Genomic DNA, 24,211 nt, shown 5'->3' with positions numbered 1-24,211 from the left:
CTAAAAATGTATCAGAAGTAATGGTTCCCTGTGATGATAAAATTTTAGAGCAAATTCATGCCTAACTTATCCCCCACAGCTCGTGCTCTTTATAAACAGATTAAAACTGTTTCTCTTTGGAATTTGGGTAAAGCACAGGAGTATATGCTTTACCATTGTCACATGTGAGCCCCTATGGTTGTGAAAATATTGTTGTGTGTGTGAACTAATGTAGGGTTGAGCCTATCAATACAGTTGTCATTTCATTTTGAGTCGAAGGGCTCAAATGCTGAGCTATCCCCATGGGAATAGAACGCCCTAAAAACAGTGGAAGTTCCACTGTGCAGGCTTAGAGTTCCGTGCAAGGGAAATCTAATGGAGCAGTTTGGTAATGTTGAGGCACTGCACAGGAGTAGCTTATAGATAATGATTAATGTAGATCAATAGGTTTAAATCCCTGTTAAGGAAGTGTACAGGTTTTCCAGTTGCAGCTATAATAGTTAATGGGCTATGGTAGAAGTAGTGGAGTAGCTACAATATTGCTTTGCCAACTCAGTATCAGGTTTATGGTTTCAAAATAAAAAAACAGCTACCCATTCATAGCACAAAACTGATTACTTTTGGCAGCTGAACCATCTTGTGAGATTGCACAAGCTTAAGCAGGGTTAGGTCTGGTTAGTAATTGGCAGGGATACCTCCAAGGAAAAGGCATGATGCTGCAAGGAAGTGGTGATTGTAATTCAATAGTGATCACTCTTCCTGCCAAGTCTATACTTCGGGTAGATTCAGGAAAACCTGTGGAAGATTTTTAGAATTCTTAGTATCTAGAGAATGTAGTGATTCGGCTTCGTTACCCTCTTATGTTTTTGAAAGATGACCTCCTGAGGACTCCTGAAAAGGTGCATCCTGAGGCTGTATGACCCAAGTGCCACCAGGGTTGAATTGGCCATAAGGGCCATAGTTTGGAATCCCTGTTTCCAAGACTGGAAAAAGGCAGTGTATTAGAGTTAGGACCTTACCAAATTCACAGTCCATTTTGGTCAATTTCACGGCTCTAGAATTTTAAAAATAGTAAATTTAATGATTTCAGCTATTTAAATCTGAAATTTCATGGTGTTGTAATTGTAGGGGTCCTGAAAAGGAGTTGTGGGGGTGTCACAAGGTTATTGTAGGGGAGGTTGTAGTATTGCTACCCTTACTTCTGCACTGCTGCTGGTGGTGGCGGCGCTGCCTTCAGAGCTGGGTAGCTGGAGAGTGACAGCTGCTGGCCGGGAGCCCAGCTCTGAAGGCAGAACCACTGCCAGCTCCAGCGCAGAAGTAAGGATGGCATGATGTGATATTGCCACCCTTACTTCTGCACCTCTTACTGCAGAGCTGGGCCCTCAGTCAGAAGCCGCCACTTTCCAGCTGCCCAGCTCTGAAGGCAGCAGCGCAGAAGTAAGGGTGTCATAGTATGGCATTGCTACCCTTACTTCTACACTGCTGCTGGTGGTGTGCTGCCTTCAGAGCTGGGCACCTGGACAACAGCCGCCGCTCTCCAGCCACCCGGCTCTGAAGGCAGCACAGAAGTAAGATTGGCAATACCACAACCCCCCTAAAATAACTGTGACACCCCGCTCCCCCCCGCAACTGCCTTTTGGGTTAGGACTCCTAATTTGAGAAACACTGTCTCCTCCATGAAATCTCTATAGTATAGGGTAAAAGCATACAAAAGACCAAATTTCACAGGGGGGAAGACCAGAATTCACGGTCTGTGACGCGTTTTTCATGGCCAGGAATTTGGTAGGAATTTGGTAGGGCCGTAATTATAGCGTACTGTAGGGCACTAGGTTGGGACTCAGGAGTTCTGTTCCTGATTCTGCCACTGCCCTGCTGGATGTCCTCTCCTACTCTTATTATATTATCTATGTAGATTGTATTCTCATTGGGAAGGGGACTGTCTCTTCCTGTGTTTTTTACAGTGCCTGACAACAGGGGGCCCAGATCTCAGTTGGACTCTGCTGTAATACAAATAATAATGTTAATAATGAAAGGACTGACCACTGTCTAAGAGATCAGGAAACCAACACTATGAGCCAAGGACGGGGAAGATCTATCCATATGAAGGACCTAGGTCTTGGATCTGTAAGGCCATGTCTGAAGAGGATAGATATCTTTGGATCTGAGATTCTAGTGATGCTGAAAAAACTCTAGATAGATTTGACAGATCCTTCGAGGAGTCTTAGTTTTGAATAATTTCTCTTTGGACCTTGGAATCCAGATGCCTGAGTTGGATCCAGAGAATCCTGTCTTGATGAGTGTTGAATCCAAGGACTAGCCAATTCCAAGGACCTGCTCAGTAAACGTTCCCCAACCCTCAAGACTTCCAGTTGGTGGATAAAGCTACCAAGCAAAACCAAAGAGAGCTCTTGATACAAACCTCACTCCCTTGTAGTACAGATAGACTGGGATCCCACGCTGATGAGCAAATGAGTGCACCTGGCAACCAAAAGACTGTATGCACGATCCAGGGGTTATGGGTTGCTCTGGGACAAGGCCAGATCCAGAGTGTCTTCTGTACAATGAGAAAATCAACTCTATGTGCTAGATTTAGCGCATACTTTAGAGACCTCTGCCTTCAGTGTATTGATACTTTTAAGCAACTTCCTTTTTTATTAGAGAGAAGTGGATAGTGGTCCTGAGGATTCACCGTGCTCTCCAAGTGCTACTGAAACTGAAGCTTTCCCTTCTTATTCAGGAGATGATTCTGAAGGTTTTGAATCAGATAACTCCGAGACCTTTTATACAGAAGGCGAAGCAGACATTTTTTTGTACAAATACCTTGAGGTGCCTTTCCCATTCACCTCTAGCACTGAGAACAAAGGCTGCACAGGCCAAGTCTGCTTGAGTTGCATTACCAGGTATTGTGCTGGTCTGTGAGGGAAATTTTGTTTTTACATAAAGCATATTGCTTGAAGACAGTTCTCTGAATCCAACACCACTGGATCCTACCCTTAGTAAACACTCCAATTTAAAATTATGTAAACAAATACTATCTAAAAAAATTAACAACTATGGGAATTTAAGGTAACTTCCCTAAATGCACAACCGAAGATAAATAGATGGGTCTGAGATCACTTCCACTGGTGGAATGAGAGGACTTGCGGATGGTTAGAATATGGAACCTTTTATAACTGTTGTTAGATCATTGAACTCATAGATCACTGTGAACATGTCCCCTAATGGTTATATTGCTGTAGAATGATTCCAGGACTGCAAAGCCCATTATGCGACTCCTATAGTGGGGAACTATAGAGGATTGTCCATGAAGGAAAAATACAAAGCCCTACTCCTGCAATCAGATCCACGTGGGTGGAACACGGTGCCCACACAGAGTCCCATTAAAGTCAAAATTGAGGCTCAAAGCTGAAATGAGTTCAGCATCCCAAATCACATTCTGATATTGCACCTGCATGATTCACAGGAACCAAGTCAAAATATAATTGGCCTCTGTAAGTGGTTGCACTCTCTGCCATAGCACCCCTATCATCAGAGTATCACATTGCAGGAGTTCTTGCCCTATCAGCCATCTGCCTTTGTGCACAGTTCAGACCTCCGACCTGAGATGTGTCCTGTTCAGATCCCTTTGGAGGTAAAAATGTTTAGTTGAGACACTTTAGACATTAGTTTAATCAGCCGTGTGTCTGGCCTCTGTCTTCATTTCCCTTTCTGGGCTGCTCGGAAGTCTTCTCCCCCAGCTCCAGTATTGAGCACTAGCCGCGTCATCCTTAGGTATTCATTCTCCAGCAGATTCTGGCACCAGCCCCTTCCCAAAATCATCCTGTTCTCTGTGGTTCCTCCCCACAGACTGAATGCGTTCAGCCTTTTAGGAGACTCAGGTGTCCATTAAGTTATCACCTGATGCCTCTTAGTCCACTCTCTCTAGCTAAGAAACAACTAATTAATTACAGCACAGGTGTAGTAGATGAGACTAACGGGCTTTTACCCCTTTTTAGCCGATAATAAGGTGTCACTGCATCACAGCCTCTTTAATTTTTTACTTTGAGAGGGAAGAATTTTAAGAGAACTTAAGGTGTTGTGCATGGAAAAACAATAAAAATGTTTAGATTTTCAAAATTAAGCACATACTAGAAAAATTACTCATCGGAGAACTGCATATAGGAAGTGTAAATAAGATGTATGTTAAAACTGAGCTGCATAGAGGGTATCTTTAAATTAAATTAATAGAATTCTAGCAAGTCTATCAAACTAGTATGTTGGTTTCATTGTGTATTACCTGTATACAGATCAGTAATGCCCTGTGACATTAAATCCAAAATATTATTACAAATCCTGGGGGAAATTACACTGCAAATAACATATGACCCTCAGCTCCTCCATATAGGCGTCATTCAAAGCAGATTGTGTACACAATTGTATATAATTATACATTGTATATATTATATATAATGAATACCAGGCTATTGATGTGACATTATACTACCTACCAGCTCAGTTATATTGCTGTAAAGAACTATCCTTCTGCTGAGGTTCTTTGATGAAACCCACCCATGGAGTGAAACTCTTGAGACTATAGGAAAGAATAAATGGGAATTGATCCTGTCTGGGCAGCAGCCAGTGCTTCAGAGAGTATGCTGTAATATAACATCCTTGTATGAAATCTGGCCCATTTTTACCATTAAAAGCAAGTGACTCTTAACAGCTGGAGATACTGTTTCAGTGTAACCATGGAGGCCAGAAGCATTGAGTATTTGTGCTTGTTGGACTCTCCCCCTTCTGGTGAGGAATAAGCTGACTCTACCTGTTGCAGTGCTGAACAACATTGCTCTCTATGATGCTTTGCGGAACGCCTCACTGAAGTCCGTGGTAGATATCCTCTCCTTCAATCGTCAAGCAATTTATGTTTGAAATCCCAAGAGCGAGATTTTTGCTATTTTGTGACAAAAACTATGGTAAAATGTAGTTACAGTGGAGAGTATTTAGGGTATAAATAAGCTTCTGGTTTTGGGTGTACTTCATTTTGGAGGACTTTTGGTTTATTTTAGCAATTTTGAGTTTTATGTAGTTGTCCAAAAATTTGAGTTTTTCAGAGCTTTCTCTTCATCTATACTGTAATGAGTAATCTCTTCATAAAGTTTCCTAGAGTGCTTTAACATACTACTGTTTCAAACAATACTAATGTACAAGGGAACCTTTTAGTGTGCACCAGCAGGGTCTACATGGACCAATTAATGCACCACATTAGTGTACTTTATAAATTAAACCCCCATGGTCTGCATTATTCTCCATGTAGACAAGCCCATATATACAAGTAACTATTTCTGGCGTTTATTGTATAAACACAGATTTTTTTTTAAAATCAGGTGTGTTTTATTGGTGTTTATCGGTTAAAACAAAAAATCAGAAACCCTAGGTATAAAATATTAAACAGGGATGTTGTAATTATCCAAAAAATAACCACTATAAACCCAGGAAACTCAATACCAGGAATAGTGCCTCCCGGCTCTGCTTGCTGGCAGATTGAAATTTCTGTGCTCTACCTCTCTGCCTTACCGCCCTACACGTGTGAGGTGGACCCTGAGGACTCATGAAAGCCCAGAAGATGCCCCCACCTCTCTGAACATAAATTCCTTCCCTTCCCTTCCATCACAATGGGCCTATTGAAACCACTGGGCCTCTTATGGGGACCAATGCTATAGGGTACCTGTCTGGAAAAGGCCACATCTGGAATACCTACCTGTGCCACATCAGCCACCAGTACCATTGATCTCCCCAGTACAGGAGGAGCGGTGGCTACTGATGGAGAAGGAGACACCTCATTCATACAAGTCGTCTTCCTCCCTTGATGAGGCAGTGATGCCACCATCACCTTCCTGTGAAGATGATTTTAGGACCTTTCAGGACCCAATGAAGTGACATGTGGAGTCCCTTCAAATCTCTGTGGAGAAGGTACAAGAGTCTCAGCACTCTCTTGTGGACATTTTTTATACGACCACCACCGGTAGAGTAAAAAAGCCCTCCCCTTAATGAGGCTCTTTTGTCGCCTGCCCATAATCTATGGCAGATCCCTGCCACACTCAGGCCTACCTGCAAATTGGCAAGCAGAGTCAGAGAGAAATGGTCAAATTTGTTCAAAATCCTCTTCCTCCAACAAGGAGGATAAATGCCTAGATCTCCTCAGCAGGAAGAGTTACTCGTCCGCTGCTCTGCAGTTTTATGTAGCGAACTATCAAGTTCTGATGGCAAAATAGGACTTCAAAGACTATTCTATGTTTACTCATTTTATTGACCACCTGCCATTTGGGAGCAGTACTAAATTCTCATTTCCAAAGGCCAGCTCATCACCAAAGCTTCCTTGCAAGTTGCCCTTAATGCTGCTGACACAGCTTCATAATCTGTAGCCACCACTGTTATGTGATGAGCATCCTGGCTCCAGTCTTCTGGCCTCCCTAGGGAGATACAAAACATGGTGGAAGACCTCCCTTTTGAAGGGCCTAAGATTTTCAGTAACGATATGATACCTCACTCCACTCCCTCAAGGGGAACACTGAGGTCACTTGGGATTTATGTGCCTGGAACAAAGAGGCGTTTTAGTAAATCGCAGACAACACAGTGCTCCTGACCATTCGACTACCACCCGTATCCTACCTATTCCAGACATATGGAACCACCTAGAAGAAGGTTCAAACCTCAAAAGAAGAGACCATCCTCTACAGCGACTTCCCTACCTATGCCTTCTTCTAAATGACTATTTTGACATACTGGTCAAGTTAACAAACATCCCTCTCCTCCAGATCTGCTGTGCCAATCTGCCATCCACCCTGGCCTTCTGGGGACCATCTATCCCACGTTCTAGCTGCTTGGGAATTTATCAACACAGAGAAATGGATGCTAGAGGTGGTTTCTATGTGAAATAATATCCATTTCCATTCTATTCCCCCCTCCACCCTTCCTCTTCAGGGACCCCTCTCCTGAGGGTTTCTTAAAGCAGGAGGTCCAGTTCTCCGTGTCTGGGGCCAATATATCTAATTCCCCGAGAATTAGTTGGAAGAGGGTTTTAGTCCAAATATTTCCTGGTCCCCAAAAGAAATGGCATCTGGAGGCCAATCTTAGACCTCAGGACCTTAACATCTAATTTTGCAGCACTTCAGGATGGTGACTCTGTGATCCTTACCCTTCAGGATGCACATTTTCATATTGCTATGCACCCTTCCCACAAACACTTTGTGCTTTGTCATAGGCACAGAATATTGTCAATATCGTGTCCTTCTCTTTGGACTCTCCAGAGCCCCACAGGTCTTTACGAAGATCTTCTCAGTAGTCGCGGCTCACCTGTGTCAATGGAGTATAGCAGTCTTTCCCTGTCTGGACGATTGGCTCCTCAAGGGGCATTCTGCTCTGGAGGTCCAGTCAGCAACCAACAAGGCCTTAGCCCTGTTTCAGTCCTTGGCCTACATATCAACCTGGGAAAGCCCACATTAACATCTATTCAGCAGATAGAGAGTACAGGGCAGTTCCAACGAAATCTAACTGCCTGAGGACGGATTCTCTACCATGTTCAGGCCAATCACTACTTTACACCAGAGTCCTCAGACAACAGTAAGGGCCTGTCTTCAACTCGTAGGTCTCATCTGGGCTTCACCATTTATTACACCACGTGTGAGACTACATCTCTGATACCTTTAGGCCTGGCTCAAAACCATGTACATGTTAAACCGACACAGCCTTGCCAAATGAATCACCATACCTCTGTGGGTACTGGACTGCCTCAGGATGGAAAGACCACCTGAAGGTCTATGTGGGAACCCCCTCCCAAGCACACCACCTTTCCAGCATCTGAAGTATGTAGTACAAATTACCCTTCTATTAGCATGCAGCTTTGCAAAAAATACTAGTAAATAATAGTCTGATATGAAACTTAGATACTTTTTGGTTTAAAAAAACAACAACCAACCAAAAACCTGGGATCAGGTCTAAAAACCATCTTGTCCTTATGAAAAATAGTAAGTGACAGATCAGCCATCAAAGCATGCAATTTGCGGACCCTTTCCTGGCTGATGTTATAGCAATAATAAACACAGTTTTAATAGGTAAGTAAAATAAAGGACACTGCCAAGGGTTCAAAAGGATCTTTTAAGCCTAGTTAAGACCAAATTAAGGTCCCAAGTTGGAACCGGATCCCTCAAAGGGATATATATGTTAGACAACCCCTTGATAAACCCTGTATTGTGCACAATACAATCTACCATCAATCAAAATAGGATAGGCTGAAAGACCCACCAGGGAATAGCAGCTGTAATTGGTGAATCAGATTTTCCTAGCATCCAAAAAACAAACCTAGTCCAGCTCAAATAATACTTGTTTGTACACTGTTTTCTAGAATTGAGCAATACATTTGGAACCAGCGAGGAACAGGATTGTCCAAGATTAGGCAAATTCCAATAGTCCAGGCCATCAGATGGAGAGATTGAGGGTCCAGATGAGGGATCCTGCCCTGCTGCTGCTGCAACAACATGTCTTGAGACACACTTGTAGTCTCCATCCTATAGGCCATATACCAGTGCTATCTTGGTCAAGCTGATACTATCAGGGTTATTTGTCCCCTGTCTTGAGGTATCTTCACCACTTTCCGAATAAACTGAAAGGGGGGAGGGGAAGCATACAGAAGGCCCTGTTTCAAATACAATAGGAAAGCGTCTGAGGTGGACTGATTTTTGATCAAGAGCAGGAAGGACAGAGACAATGCTTTTTGTTGAACCTTGTTGCAAATTGGTCTACAACAGGCTAATCTCATCTGGAGAAAACTTGTACCACTTGATCCTTCAGGGAACATTCATTCATCTGACAACTGTCCTTACTGAGATGATCTGCTAACACATTGCTAAATGCAGGACTACTGGATAGACATTATAAAGAATGTACCAATCCCATAAGTTGACTGCCTCTGCATATAATAGGGAAGAATGCGTGCCTCCTTGCTTGTTGACATAATACATAGCGGTTGTATTGTCCTTTACTACCTGAACACCCTTTCCCTTTATATGAGGAAGAAAAGATCAGAGAGCCAAACAAATGGCTCTTAATTCCAAAACATTTATAAGCAGTTCTTTTGTTGAGACACCCAGTGGTCGATGAATAAAATGACCCAGATGAGGTCCCCATCCCTTGTTGGATGCATCAGAGGTTATCATGACAGATGGTGAAAGGAGACTGAACAAGACACCTCTAAGAACATTTGATATACCTGTCAACAAATTTAGAATGTTTTGAGGCATGGTGAAAAACATCTGAAGACTATCCAGAGTAGGTTTGTAAACTTGAGACATCCAAAGCTGCTTTGACGTCATTGTGAGGCATGCAAATTGAGTAGATAAGCGGTTGCTGTCATGAGACACCCGCCCCCCTCAGATTCAAAAAGAAAATCACTTTCTGGGATCAACTCTGTCTTCCAAAATCTTCCAGAAGGAAAGTTCTTCCTGCTCCTGAGTCCAGTATAGCGCTGATTAAATGAATTCTCTGGAGTTTGGGCAGAGATATGACTGTTCAGAAACAGTCCCAAGTCCATAAGAAGGGAGGTTATAAACTTGATGTGAAGTAGGAGATCCTCACGTGAAGATTTTAGCAGCCATCACCCAAATATGATTAACAAAGATACCGTTCTCTATGCACTGCCACTATAGAAAAGGAACTTTGTAAGGCCTCTTGGCATTTTAGAAAGCCCAAATGTTGTAGGACTTTGTCCTGAAAATGTCTTTGTCCAACTACAAAACAAAGGTGCTTCTGGTGATTTGGGTGGATAGAAATATGCATCCTTGAAATCAAGAGTTGTGAAATAATCCTTAGCTGAAAGCAAAGGAATTATGGAAACTAGGGTTAGCAATCAGAACTGGAACTTCTGAATGAACCTGTTCAATTTTCTTAAATCTAAAATTGGATAGAAACTCTTATTTTTTCTTCTGTACCAGGAAGTATCTTCAATAAAACCCTTAATCCCACAGATCAGTATCTTCCTGACAGTGCCTATGAGAAGCAGTTTCTGAATTTCTGATAGAAGACCTTTGTGAGAAAGTTCCCTGAAAAGGGAAAGGTAGAGAGAATTGAAAGGGGGTACATTTTCTAATTGTATTACACAGCCTTTTTCTAGAATATCTAGTACCCATTTGACAACTGGAGACTTATTACATTGGACAATGAAATGAGCTAGCCTATCTCTAAACAAAGGAAGGGACATATCCTCACCAGTTGGTCCATAACTTTCAGTCCTCCAATCAAATCTGAAGCCTTGTACTCAGCAAAGATGAAGAGGAATATTGCTTTGATTTAAGTCTTGATTGGAATAATTTCTTTTTTATGTTGAGACTTAGATGAAGATGTAGTCTGTTGATGCTGATATCTTTGAAATGAAAAATAAGATGAGGACTGAGGGCATGTCTACACTACAAAATTAAGTCAACTTACATTAAGTTGACCTACAGCCACCGCAGTAATTAAATTGGTTGTGCATGTCCACATTATGCTCCCTATGTCAGTTGAGCGCATCCTTACTAGCAGCACTTGCATCAATACAGGGAGCAGTGCACCATGGGTAGCTATCCCACCATGCAACTCACCCCCATGCTGTTTTTAAACTTTAGCTCCAAAAGGGTTGTGTTTTTTTTTGGTAACTATTACATTCTGACAGTATATTAATGGATTTCTTAATACACACTTCTGAGCTATTTTGGCCTGGGACTCCTTGGTTTACAGAGTGTAGTTACTTTCCTTAGTAACTGTGATTCTTTGAGATGGCTGCCTGCATGGAGCCATGCCATAGGCAGTGTGTTTGCCCTTGGTGTGTGAACACAGAACTTCCATGGAAAGCAGGGTCTGTGGGGGCCAAGCACCACAAAAGCAGAAAAATTAACTTGAGATGGCAAATTGCTGTCTGAGCCTGCAGCTATGTGAAGGATTCTTCCATCGCTAGCTACATTAAGGACCACCACCACAACAGGGAGGGAAGGTGTGCAGCTTCCAAAGAACCATCCCCTCTGCTTTTCTGGAGCCACCGATGCATGTTTGCAGTGTGCATAGATGGTATGGGGAAAAATTGCATGATTCCAGATCTACCCACTGCTCTTCTCTGCCTCATGCCGTTCCTGGCTCATGTGGTGTATCCCCAGCTTGAAAAATAGTGCTTTAAAAACTCCTTCCTGGTTTATGCCAGTGTTTAAAGTCACCAACCCAGTTCAATTTTAAAAGTATATATTTAATTCCAAACTTAGTTTCATTTTTTCCTATTAGAGAATAAGCAAAAGGATTTCAGGACCGTTTTAAAGATTTTGGCTAACTAAACATTACAAAGTTTTATATTATTTAAGAGAATAAAAAGCTGATCAATAGGGTATCACACAGTTCTGCCTATATTCTCAAGGCATTTGCATCAACAACTTGGTGTAGAATAGTATACAAGAGATGGGATAAGATGCTTGGATTTGCTTATGTTCAAGACTGCTAGAAATATTTAAGAATAATTTAAGATTGTTATGCTATTTTAAGGTAAATTTTCATCATAGCCAAATCTTGCTGTTCTCACACAAGCAGCTTCCCACCTGAAATCACTGGGACCATGGACTGCATAAGGATGGCAGACTACAGTAACTTCAGAAGCTCAGAATACTTTGAAAAATGTATCATTTTATTTGTACACTTAGAAAGTTGTACATAGAAACTTATAATACAGTCCTGCAAGTTACTTGTTGCTTAAAGAACTGCCAGCAAGAGGAGAGGGTATTATTTTATCAATTGATCATCAGGAAGTTAGACAATAAACAAAACACAGGAGAAAAATTAAAAAAGTTAATGAACTCTTACCCCCCCCCCCACATACAAATTTTATAAATACAAAACAAATTCACAAATTACTTTGAATGCTAAATAAATATCTACTTAATAAACTCAGACTGAATACCTCCAGCCAGCACTGGTACAGTACTTTAAAGGATATGCAATTGTACTCATTCATGTGTAGTGTTGAAAAGGTGTACTCAGAGTTTCAGATATTTACACAGTTTCTTCAACTGTGCTACAGTAGAAGATTTTGTCTGAGTTGATAAAGTCCTCACAATACCACAGCTCCTAGAAAATCTAGAGGATAAAACAAGGTCATATGGCGCAGAAAAAATATTTCTGGAAGATATTTGGACACATGAATGTCTTAAAAAATGTACAAAACCTCTGTAAACCAGTACTGTATCCAATACATCTGTCAAAGTTATTAGACACTGAATAAAACTGTAGCAAAGGTAATCTTTCCTACATTCTCCTGAGTGCTTAATATTAAATTGAGAATATAGTGCAGGCCACACTTCAAGGTGGTTAAACTGGTATTATTGCTTTATACAGATATGATGACTGCATGATTTAATGTTTCATTTTCATGAATATAAAGGCTCCCTCAAAAAAATCCTTTGGAAGGAAGAGGTTAAATTCGTGACTTCTTTGCAGCTGGAGCAGCATGGTCCACATTACCAGATGCAATAGGGAGTCCAAGCTTTTGAGCCTGAACGTGGAAAAAAGCCTGAAGTCTTATTCCAGCTTTTGCTTCACTTGTATTACGAGGGTTGTACTCAAAGCAGTTTGAAAACATCAGTTCAATGTCTTCAATGAATTCAGCTGGTAAATAAAAATTAAAGAAATGAGTTTAGTGCATTTGCCAGGTCACCATAGATAATAGTATGAGTAAAGCATACTGTATGGCACTACAGAATTCAGTACGATGCTGCCCTTCGCAAAGACGGTTGCTAACAAAGAGATCTTCACCAATAAATGGGGTGAATTTAGTGCGTATGTATAGTGTCAGATTAACAACCCTACAGTCAGAGTCCTCTGTCTTCAAGCAATGGAAATGGAAGTTTTCTGGTATGTATCCCATCAATGTGCCACAACCCTATTTAACAGGTACCATCTCTAAGGCTTGAAAATGTAATTGAAACTCCATGACCATTCACTTTAGTTACATTTCACCTGCATTACTCTCTGTGAGCTGAGGGGTGAAAACATTATCAGCTACTAACACAATCACTACACTGAAAAAAGCAGTTCATACATTTCTAAGAATGCTTTTTTGAAGAAATACCAGTTTTCAAATTCTCCCATACCAGCTCTGCTTCTTTAAGGGGCTAAGACCTCTAATTGTAAAGAACAGATCAGAGGATTAATTACTTCAGTAATTAGTACTTACATGCTAATTTGTATTCACATTTATTCACTTTTTCACGGATTATATTTAAGGCAATAGGTTTTTTGATAATATCATAGTAGTCTGGTACCTAAAAAAAAAATAAAAAAAAAAAGTATTCACTATTTTATTTACTATTCATTTTATTATGTAAAAATATACATAAACTTAAATTCAATTCATAATAATTAGGTGTTAAGATATACACAGAAAGCCACACATTTACTTGGACTTTCTACTGTTACAGCGGAAAGACTCTTAACGGGCCTTTTATTGACAACCAGAATTTACTGAAATTCAACTATTAATTTTTTGACTTAATTTTGAAGTTGTTCAAGCAAGAGACAACAAAATATAAAACAAATCAATAATGCATTCAGAGAAGTTAAAAAAATTGGGCAAAGAACCCCAAGCATAAATATCTGATGGAGGAATTAAGAAAAAAAAAAGTGGTTTAATTTATAAGCTTTACACTTGTGTTAGAGCTGTTCAAACTTGCTAAGATGCAAAAATAATTTATATTACATAATATTATGTATTGTACAATGCTATACTATACTGGAATAGGCTTCCAAGGGAGACTGTAGAATCCCCATCATTGGAGATTTTAAAAAACAGCTTGGACAAATACTAGTCAGGGATGGTTTACTTAATCCTGCCTCAGTGCTGGGGACCGCCTGAGGTCCCTTCCAGCCCTACATTTCTATAGTTCTAAGGTATCTCCAAACTCTTTTCATTTTGTAGTAGTAGTTATTTTTAGAATATTACAAGCCCCTTGATGCTGAGGGATGGCTGTTTTCACTCTATTACTCCTCACATACTTGCACTATTTTGTTCCTTGAAATGCCAGTTAGGCCTGTTTGAAGGGTAGGGGACACTGCAGATTTCTATGTGGCATATAGGATAGACTGTATGCAGATGCCAGACAATGAGAGAGCAGCCGCTCAGTCAATCACTCAGAGTTAGTCAAAGTAAGAGATGCATACATGATTAAAGCATAGGGGAGGAGGATTACTGAACCCAGACACTGATCATTTGGCTCACAAACCTTGAATTCTGTGCAAGCACACATTCCAAGGTACCCACCCAAATCAGACTAGAAGACATTTTTAAAAGGTGTCTTGTTTATGGGACAATTTGGATCCCAAATTTGGTTGTCTGATAAGAAAACTCAGAAACATGCATATACATTTTTAGCCAGATATAATTTGGCTATGGGCTCTCTTCTGAACATACATCTTGGGGTGCAACTTGCTAGGGAATTTGCAGGAGGAATTAGAAGTGAAGAAGGCCAGGTGGGTAAAATCATCCATTCCTTGGCATTTATACAGAGTGATCATTAAGTGCATCCAGGATTTGTAAATACAGGTCGGCACACTGACAGGCAGCAAGTAATTAAATTAATATGTTCTGGCACTACATGGACAATTAAAAGTGTAATTGGCTGTGGATTTTTCTTTTTCAAATCATAGATGGGACTTTTTCTCTAGTGCTTTGCTTAGTCTAGTTTGAATGTATCTGCAATGGAGCTTCTACCACTTTCTTCTGAAGGTCAAGATTAATACAGCTCCCCATCCAGAAGCTCTTCTCAAATTCAGACAGAGATTTTCTTATTTTAATCCCATTACTCCAAGATATTGCCCTCCCTACTTGTTCCTGATCTAAGTAACTCCTCTCTCTTTGACGTTTATACCCTTCATTCATGTGTGTAAATGGTTACAATGTCCACGCCAACCCACTTCTCTATGAAGATAGAGATTCCCCTCCCCCCTTTAATCTTAAAATCACTCCTTCCAGCTGCCTAATAATTCCTGCTCTTGTCAGTTTCAAGTCTCAAGTTTTTGTGTAAGAAGTTGGTCAGAAATGAACAGAAATTCCAGATCTGGTAATACCAGAGCAACCCCCAGGCACCAGGAGCAGCTTCAATGTGACTGAGGAGAACAGGCATTCTGTGATGCTAGTATAGCCTTACCATTCTTCTGTACCAGCCCATAGGACTTTCAGGGAAATGCATACCTGGACTTTGGAAACCAGTTTCATGAAAGGCCAACTGTCGTCATGCCGTACCAGTTCCACAACAAGTTGTTCAAAAGCTGACAGTTCATGGACTCCACCCTGGCGACCCGAACTCCTCCTGTTCAATGAGGTGTGAGGAGACGAATCTGAAAAATAGATCACAAAACTACTGACAAAAAGAAAGAAAATGGCACATCAATATTAAGTATTTAATAAAACATGAAAACACTGGATTTGTAACATACCAACAAGAGCTAATGGGATGTAGAGGGCGGGAAGGTACAAGATCAGGTAGGGCTCTCTTGCAGGCCGGTCTGGTTAGCAAAGGGTGGGAAATGTCTCCCGCTCCCACCCTCATACTGTTTTAAATGCAGATGTACTAGTAGCACTTCTGCTAAGCTTTATTTTGCCCAGCTACCCCATCCTGTGGACCTTATTCACAGCTAGTGGAGGTGGATTTGAAAAGCTAAGTTTGGCAAACGAGGCAGGAACTCTATGGATTTTACTACTTAATTTCTTCTTCCAAAGTATAAAGAAAGCAGATGGGGCTCTGCTTCACTTCTTTGGATATGTGGCTCATCAGGGCAATAAAAGACCGAAGCATTTGGGTTCTCTCTCTCTCTCTCACTACTCACTTTGGGAGTCAATTTACAGCTAAATATCATATAGAAGTTTGTTTACAGAACCTTCATTATCAATGTTGAATCATAGAAATGTAAGGCTGGAGGGGACCTTGTGAGGTCATTTAGTCCATGCTGAGGTAGGACCAATTACATCTGCACCATTCCTGACAGGCGTTTGTCTCACCTGTTCTTAAAAACCTCCAATGATGGGGAGTCTACAACCTCCCTGGGAACCCAATTCCAGTACTTAACTATCCTTATAGTTAGAAAGGATTTCTTAATATCTAACCTAAATCTCCCTTGCTGCAGATTAAGCCCTCTACTTGTCCTACCTTCAGTGGACATTGAGAACAACTGTGCACCCTCCTCTTTGTAATAGCTCTTAACATATTTAAAGACTTATGTTCCCCTTCAGTCTTCTTTTCTCAAGACTAAACATACCCAACTTTTAAAAATCTTCTCATAGGCCAGGTTTTCTAAATTCTTTATCATTTTATGTTGCTCTCCTCTGGACTCACCCAATTTGTCCACATCTTTTCTAAAGCATGGTACCAAACTTGTACAGCTGAGGCCTCACCAATGCCAAGCAGAGTGGAACAACAACAACATCCCGTATCTTATGTATGACACTCCTATTAATACACCCCAGAGTGATTATAGGCTTCCCCCCCCCCCCACAAAAGCATCACCATTCAATTTGTGATCAACTATTACTCCCCAGATCCTATTCAGCAGTACTACTGCCCAGCCCAGTTGTTCTCCATTTTGTAGTTGTACATTGATTTTTCTTTCCTAAGTGAAGTACTTGTATTTATTGAATTTCATCTTGTTGATTTCACACCAGTTCTCCAATTTGTCAAGGTCGCTTTGAATTCTAACCCTGTCCTCCAAAGCGCTTGAAATCCCGCCCACTTTGGTGTCATCTGCAAATTTTATAAGCATGTTCTCCATTCCATTATCCAAGTCATCAGTGAAAATATTGACTACTACGGGACCCAGAACTGACCCCTGTGGGACTCCACTAGATCCATCTTCCCAGTTTGACAGTGAACCATTGATAGCTACTCTTTGTACAATCTTTCAATCAGTTGTGCACCTCCCTTAAAGTAATTTCATCTAGACCACATTTCTCTAGTTAGTTTATGAGAAGGACATGTGGGGACTGTGTCAAAATCTTTACTAAAATCAATACAAGTCTACCTACTGCTGGACCCTGAGTCCCCTATCGAGGAGGCCAGTAACCCCGTCAAATAAGGAAATTGGGTTTGACATGATTTGTTCTTCACAAATCCATGTTGGCTATTTCTGATCACCTATTATCCTCTAGATGCTTGCAATTTGATTGTTTAATAATTTGTTCCAGTATCTTTCCAGGTATCAAAATTAGACTGACTAGTCTATAATTCCCCTCTGTGTTCCACCCTTTTAAAAAGATAAATACCGTCTTTGCCCTTTTCTAGTCGTCTGGGACCTCAGCTCTCCTCCACGAGTTCTCGAAGAAACTGCAAATGGTTCCAACTAATTCATTAAGTAACCTAGGGTAAATTTCATCAGGCCCTGATGACTTAAATAATTATTATGTAGCCTGCTCCTTCCCCGTACTGGCTTGTGTTCCTTCTCCCTTGTTGTTAATATTAATTGTGTTAAGCATCAGGTCACAATTTTTTTTTTTTTTTTTTTTTTTGAAGACTGACACAAAATAGGCATTTAAACACTTCAGTGTTCTTGGTGTTGTCCATTATTAGCTCTGTTTGACCACTATGCAGAGGACCTACACTCTCTTTTGCTCATGACTTATTTATAGAACCAATTCTTACTGCCTTTTATGTTCCTTGCTAGATGTAACTCATTTTGTGCCTTACACTTTATGATTTTGTCCCTACATACTTGTGCTATTTTGTATTCCTTAGCAATTTGTCCATGTTTCCAATGTAGGATGCATTTTTAAGTTTCAGGTCCTTGAAGAGCTCTTCATGGAGCCATATGGGCCTCTTACTATTCTTCCTATCTTTCTTTTGCATGGGAATAGTTTGATGTTGTGCCTTTAATACTGTTTAAGAAACTGCCAGCTCTCATTAACTCCTTTTCCCCAGTAGAGATCCAAAGAGGGGAAGGAGGGAGGGTGGGTAGTGGAATACCAATAGGGACCACAGAACCTCCAGTTACTATAAGTAACAGTTTCTTCGAGACCTGGTCCCTATGTGTATTCCACTATGGGTGACTGACAAGCAGTACTCAAGTAGGAGGAGGGTGTGAGGAGATAAATGGCAGAGCTGTTTGGAGAACCACCGTCCCAAAGAATGAATCAGCAGAGGAGTTCTGCACTCGAACATCATGATGCGCAAACATATGTATGGAACTCCACGTAGCTGTTCTGCAAGTGTCAAGAAATGGGTACTTTATGAAGCGATGCCACTGAATCTGCTTGTGCTCTTGCAGAATGAGCCCTCAACCCATGAGGAGGAGGAAGATGCAGCAGCTGGTAGCAGAGCAGGATACAACCCAAGATCCACTTAGAGCAGAGGTCTCAAACTCAATTTACCTTAGGGCCAGTGCCAATCCTCAAATCCTCCCAGCAGGCCAATGTCACTCATGCCACACAGAAACCACCCCCCCAAAACTCCACCCCCCCACCTGCCTAAGGCTCTGGGATGGAGTTTGGGTGGGGGAGGAAGTCTGGGGTAGGGAATTGGGGTGCAGGCTCTGGGAGGGAGTTTGGGTGCAGAAGGGGTGAGAGGTTGGGCTCTGGGAGGGAGTTTGGGTGGGGGAGGGGGTCTGGGGTACGTGGGGAGGGGGTGCAGGCTCGGGGAGGGGGTTGGGGGTGCAGCACTTACCTGGGGCTCCAAGGCAGGCCGGGGGGCCTCTGCACGCTTCTGTCCCCAGGCACTGCGGCCGCAGGGGCACTCAGGGCAGGGGCAGTGCGTGGAGGCACAGCCCCGTCCCGCCCCTGCGCCGCAGGGAGGGGCCGGCAGCCGCTGCTCAGCTCTGCTGCGCTACTGGGGCCCCTGAGGGGGGAGAGCCCAGGGGCGGCAGGTGGGGCCACTGGAGAAACCCGGCCCCAAAACTGCTGGAGCCCCCCCGGGCCATATTGGGGAGGCTCACCGGCCGCAGATGGCCCGCAGGCCGGGAGTTTGAGACCCCTGACTTAGAGGATATAACTTAACCCACTGATTTTCAACCTATTTACCATTGTGGGCCACATCCAATACTACCTACATGGCCACTTAACCTCGGACTCATTCTGCTGTAGCGAGAAACACAAAAACAAACAAACAAACAAACGAAAACAAAACAAGCAATCTAGGTGATTTTCTAATTGGTTTTGTCCTTCGCGGGTAGAAGTCGGGGAATGAAGTCTCCTCTCCAGACACACGCTGTTTCAGGGAGAGGGGGGACACAGGTAAGTCTATTGATCGTTTCATGTGAAACGTCAAAGCTACTTTGGGGGTGAATTTTAGAGTAATAAAGACACTTTGTCCTTATGGAATATAGCGTATGGCAGATTTGCCATTAGAGTTCCTAGCTCACCCATGCTTCTGGCTGAGGTGATAGCCATACGGAATGCAACTTCCATTGATATGAGAGACACGGAAGCTAATGGTTCTAAGGGAGGCTTAATGAGTACTGAAAGTACAAAGATTTTAGTCTCAACGAGGAGTAGGATTCCTTAGTGGTGGGAAACTTCTAATTAGGCCCTTTAAAAATTTGGTAGTCAATCGGAGAGTGAACACTGAATAACCACCAGAGGATAGATAGCATGCACTGATTGCTGCCAGGTAGACTTGTATAGAACTGAGGGAAAGCTCAGCTGTGTTGAGAGAAAAGATATTCCCCTCATTTTGGACTATCTGCTGACTCAAGAGATACAAGTTTCTTCTGTGCCCAGATGGAAAAAATGCTTCCACTTGGCTGAACAGCATTTTCTAGTGGAGTCCTTTCTACTGTTATTAAGGATCATTTATACATCTCCAGAGCACTAATATGCCAAAAACCAAGCCATACGATAAAACATGTAAGGGTTGAGATGCTTGATCCTGTCCTTCTCCTGGGCCAAGAGATCACAAAAGGACTAGATGGTGATCGGAGAACAAGATAACAGTCCGAGATTTGGGAACCAAAACTGTCTGGGTCAGTTGGGGGGCAATGAGGATGACTTGTGCTCTGTCCTGATTAATTTTCTGTAAGAACTGAGGTAGGAGCAGCAAAGGAGGAAAGGCATAGCTCAGATGAACTGACCAGGCGAGAAAAAGAGCATCACCCTGAGAGCATAGTCCTAGAGCGCCAAGTATATGTTGCATTTCTTGTTTGTTTGGGAGGCGAATACATCCCAGTCGTGGTCTCCTACTGAGTGAAGATGCTATTTATGGCTGAATCATGCAATTCCCACTCACTATTGATGGCAAAATGCCTGCTGAGGGTGTCCGCCAACCCATTCTGAGTTCCTGGAAGATAAGCTGCCAACAGGGTGATTCAATTCCTGATACACCAGTTCCACAGGGTGACTGCTTCTACACACAGGGGGATTGATCTTGCCCCTCCCACCCCCCGTTTGTTGATGTAAAAGACAGTTGCCATGTTGTCTGACATTATCAGAACATAGTGGGACTGGAGGAGTTGGAGAAAAATCTTGCAAGCTTCTCAGGCTGCCTGGCATTCCAGAAGGTTGATGTGAGTCCTGGTCTCTTGAGATGTCCAATTGCCCTGCACCATATGGTTGTCCGTGTGGGCTCTCCAGCCAAAGAGAAGTGTCTATAAATGATCTTGTCTGGAAAGGATGGTAGGAAGGGGATGCCCACACATACGTGATAAGGAACCTTCCACCATATCAAGGAAGATGTTAATTTGGAAAGAATTGTTACCATGGTATTCATACTGTGTTTGGTTGGTGAATAATTGTCTGGGGCCACACCTGAAGGCTATGTAGGTAGAGTGTGACAAATGGTATTGTGACAGATTCAGACCAGGTGCCAGCTCATGCCAGAGCCCCAGGCCAATTCACCTGTGTATTAGTATAGATCAAAGTGATAAATGTATAAGAGTGTATTTGGTGTTTAAAGTTAATGAAAACAAGTGGGATGTTACTTGCATTGTTTTCACTTATTTGTGTCCCATTATAATGTAGTAGCAAACATTTATATTGTATATATCCCTGCAACTAAGTAACCTATCAAATGAGAAAGAAGCCTTGTAGAATGTAAATGAAAAGTGCTCATTTCAAAATAAGTGGTCTTTGTGTGTGATGATTGAAGGTCAAAGGCCCCAAATGGATTCCTCATTCTCCGTCAAAGGAAAAGCCTACATGAGTAGTAACACTACCAGCTTGTTTTCTGTGTAAAGAAGCTATAAGTAAGGATTCAATGAAAGATCCTGTATCTCTGGACTGTTTGGACTTTTACAGGGAAGTGCACCAGAAGAAAGCAGAGATCCTCAGAAACAATCTGGGTATCCTGAAAAGACTTTTGGGAAACTAGCAATTTATCACGTACTGCCACCATTTGGGATTACAAATTTACAAACTATGACTCCTTGTGCATATATTTTACCTGCTTTAACCTCCCAATAACTCTCACTTCCTTTTCTTAGCTAATAAACCTTGTTATTTTACTATAGAATTGGCTACCAGCGTTGTCTTTGGTGAAAGATCTAGCGTTCCAACTGATCTGGGGTAAGTAACTGGTCTCTTGGGACTGGAAGCAACATAGATCTGATGTGATTTTTGGTATAAGTAATCATTTTATCACAAAGTCCAGTTTGTCTGGTACACGAAGGGGTTTTTCATCCACGGATGCAAAGGGAGCAAAGTTCTGGCAGATGTGACAGCGCTCGTTTATATGGGTTTCCCTGAGGCACTGTAGACAACTCTTGTGCGGGTCACTAACAGGCATAGGCCTGTTATACGATGAGCAGGGCTTGAAACTCGAAGACCGGGGCATGCCCCTCAGGCAAAATCCCCACTGGGACACTATTTAACTAAACAATTAATGGGTACTTAACTACTAACAACGATTAAAACTATTTACAGGTAAAGCACAAGGCTAAACTAGATGAGAAACCGCTGACCGCTTACGAAGCAAGGGACAGAGGCACTCCAACTGACCACCATGGGCAGTAAGAAGGAACGGAGAGGGTACAGGGCTGGTGGTGCCTGATATACTGCACCATGAGTGCGGCACTCCAGAGTGCGCGGCACTCCAGAGGGCACCACAGCTGGCTTTATGGGTACCGCCAAGGCAAAAGTCTCTTGACAGCTGCGCACATGGGTGCGCGCAACACCTACAATGAAATCAACATGAGCAAGCACTCGAAGAACTGTCTGTGACTCCATGGTAAGGTTCACATTTGTCATTGGCTTGGTTAAATTAATTAATTATAGAACACATCATCAGTTTGGGGTGTCTGCCCTGTTTTCTGACAGTCTGCCCTGAGGCAGGCCCTCACTCATGAGCCACTGCAGTGTGACAGAGATAACAAGCACATGAAGCCATGTACCCCAGGATGGAAAGACAAGTTCTGACTGGAGCTTGAGGAGTGCATATAACCTGATCTATTAGGTTGCTCATGGTGCAAAACCTGTCCCTTGGTAGATAAGCTCTTGCCACGACTGAAGTATTAGAATATAGTCCGCATCAGAGTAAGGACAGACTTTTCTAAGTTCACATTGACTCCTAGGGAAGAGAGTAGTTGAGGCACTGATGAGGTTGACTTATAGGCTTCCTGAGGCACCTTGGGAATGAGAAGCCAACTGTCGATAGAGGAAAAAGATGGAATGGCTTCACCAGAAATGCACTGCTACTGCCAGAAAGACCTTAGTAAAGGTCCCGGGGGAGCTCTGAGGCTAACTGGGAGCACTGTGTATTGCAAGTGGTCAGAGCCCACCATGAATCTGAGAAAATACCGGTGGGTGGGGGTGAATATCTACATAAAAGTAAGCATCCTTCACATCAAGAGCTGCAAACTACGACATTTTTCAGGGATGGGATTATTGATGCCAGAGTGGCCATGTGAAATCTCAGCTTCTGAATAAAGCAGTTGAAATAACTGAGATTACAGACAGGTCTCCAACCTCCCATTTTTTAGGAATGGCAGAGTAAAAACCTGTCCATTGGTGTTGAAGCTCTATTGCTTCCTGTTGGAGGAGGGATTCCACTCTTCTTGCCTGAGAATCCCCTCATGAGAATGGTCCCTAAAGAGGAACAGGGATGGGGATTTTGGAGGAGGTAGGGACATAAACTCTATATAGCTGTAATGGAAGATATCTAATAGCCACTTGACTGTTATGGCAGTTCAGTTGTGGAAACAGAGTGTGAAATGACCACTGAAAAGTATGTGAGGGTAGGGCAGTGGTAGTATCATAAATAGTTTACATCTCTCGAGCTCCCGTCAAAAATATCTTTTCAGTGGGGAATTGGAGTGAGATGGTGCTGTAGGCATGGGAGGTGCTGGGAAACAAGACTCCTCTACTCTTTGTGTCCTTCCTGTAAGAGACAAGACCACTGAAATGCCATTGATAAAACCATTGAAATGCCAGTTTAGGTTTGTAAGGCTGCCTGAGATACTTTAAAGGACTCTTGCCCCCAAAAGGAAGTATGTAAGGACTCATCTGTCTTTTCATTGAAAAAAAATGGGCATTATCAAAAAGGTAAGTCCTTCACCGTGTTTTGGACCTCCATGAGAAACCCCTAAGAACCTAAATCATGACTCATGGTTTAGGTTAAGTTTTTGTCAGGATTATTTTTAGTAAAAGTCATTGACAGGTCGCAGTCAATAAACAGTAATTCACAGAAGCCCAAGCCTTGCCACCCAGGGCTCACCCTGCTGTGCAGGGCTGAAGTTGCAGAGGTCATCAAAAAAAAATAATCATGGAATCCATGACGTGCATCACAATGGCCTGTCTGCTGCACCAACCACTGATGCAGAAGTGCAGTTCTGGCCACCAATTTACCCTCTTCAATCAGAGCCTGGAAATGAGCTCTGTTCTGCTGTGAGTCTGTGAATTCTGAATGAGATAGTCATACTTAGCCAACAGCACTTGATCACTTGCTATTCTGAAATGAAGGCTAGTAGATGTTGGGAAGAATTTTTTCACAAGTCAGATGTTTGGGTTTCTTGTCAGGAGTAGATTTAATATGATGTTGTCTAGATCAGTGGGTTCTCAAACTTATTTGAATGTGCCCCCCTTCTTTGTGTCTCTAGTAGTTTATGCCCCTGTGCCACACAAATACGTATACAAAAAAACCCCACAACATGCAACTCTTACTAAATATTAAAAACAGCAAGGCATTGCTTCAAACAGAGCCAAAAATCCATTGTAATAAGAGCAAAAGCAAAACTGCGATTTTGATTGATGCTTACAATTAAACGGATTAATGTACAGATG

At 42.2% G+C, this 24,211-nt stretch overlaps 1 protein-coding gene across 3 annotated transcripts in view; it reads right to left on the bottom strand.

Annotated features, from left to right (window-relative positions):
* Window positions 1-12,357: 12,357 nt before the first annotated feature.
* Window positions 12,358-24,211, bottom strand: part of BAZ1A (bromodomain adjacent to zinc finger domain 1A) — a 109,973-nt gene continuing 98,119 nt past the window's right edge. For all 3 annotated transcript variants that reach the window (XM_065402920.1, XM_065402918.1, XM_065402919.1), the window contains 3 exons: window positions 15,212-15,357; window positions 13,199-13,286; window positions 12,358-12,630 (listed from right to left, as the gene is read on the bottom strand). In XM_065402920.1, coding sequence (XP_065258992.1) covers window positions 12,440-12,630; window positions 13,199-13,286; window positions 15,212-15,357 — 425 coding nt within the window. In that variant the 3' untranslated portion in view covers window positions 12,358-12,439. The remainder of the gene's footprint in view (window positions 12,631-13,198; window positions 13,287-15,211; window positions 15,358-24,211) is intronic.

Source organism: Emys orbicularis, chromosome 4, assembly GCF_028017835.1.
Source record: "Emys orbicularis isolate rEmyOrb1 chromosome 4, rEmyOrb1.hap1, whole genome shotgun sequence".
Taxonomy (NCBI): domain Eukaryota; kingdom Metazoa; phylum Chordata; order Testudines; family Emydidae; genus Emys; species Emys orbicularis.
The sequence above is the reverse complement of the archived record's forward strand: the minus strand, read 5'-3'. Positions and strand labels throughout refer to the sequence as shown.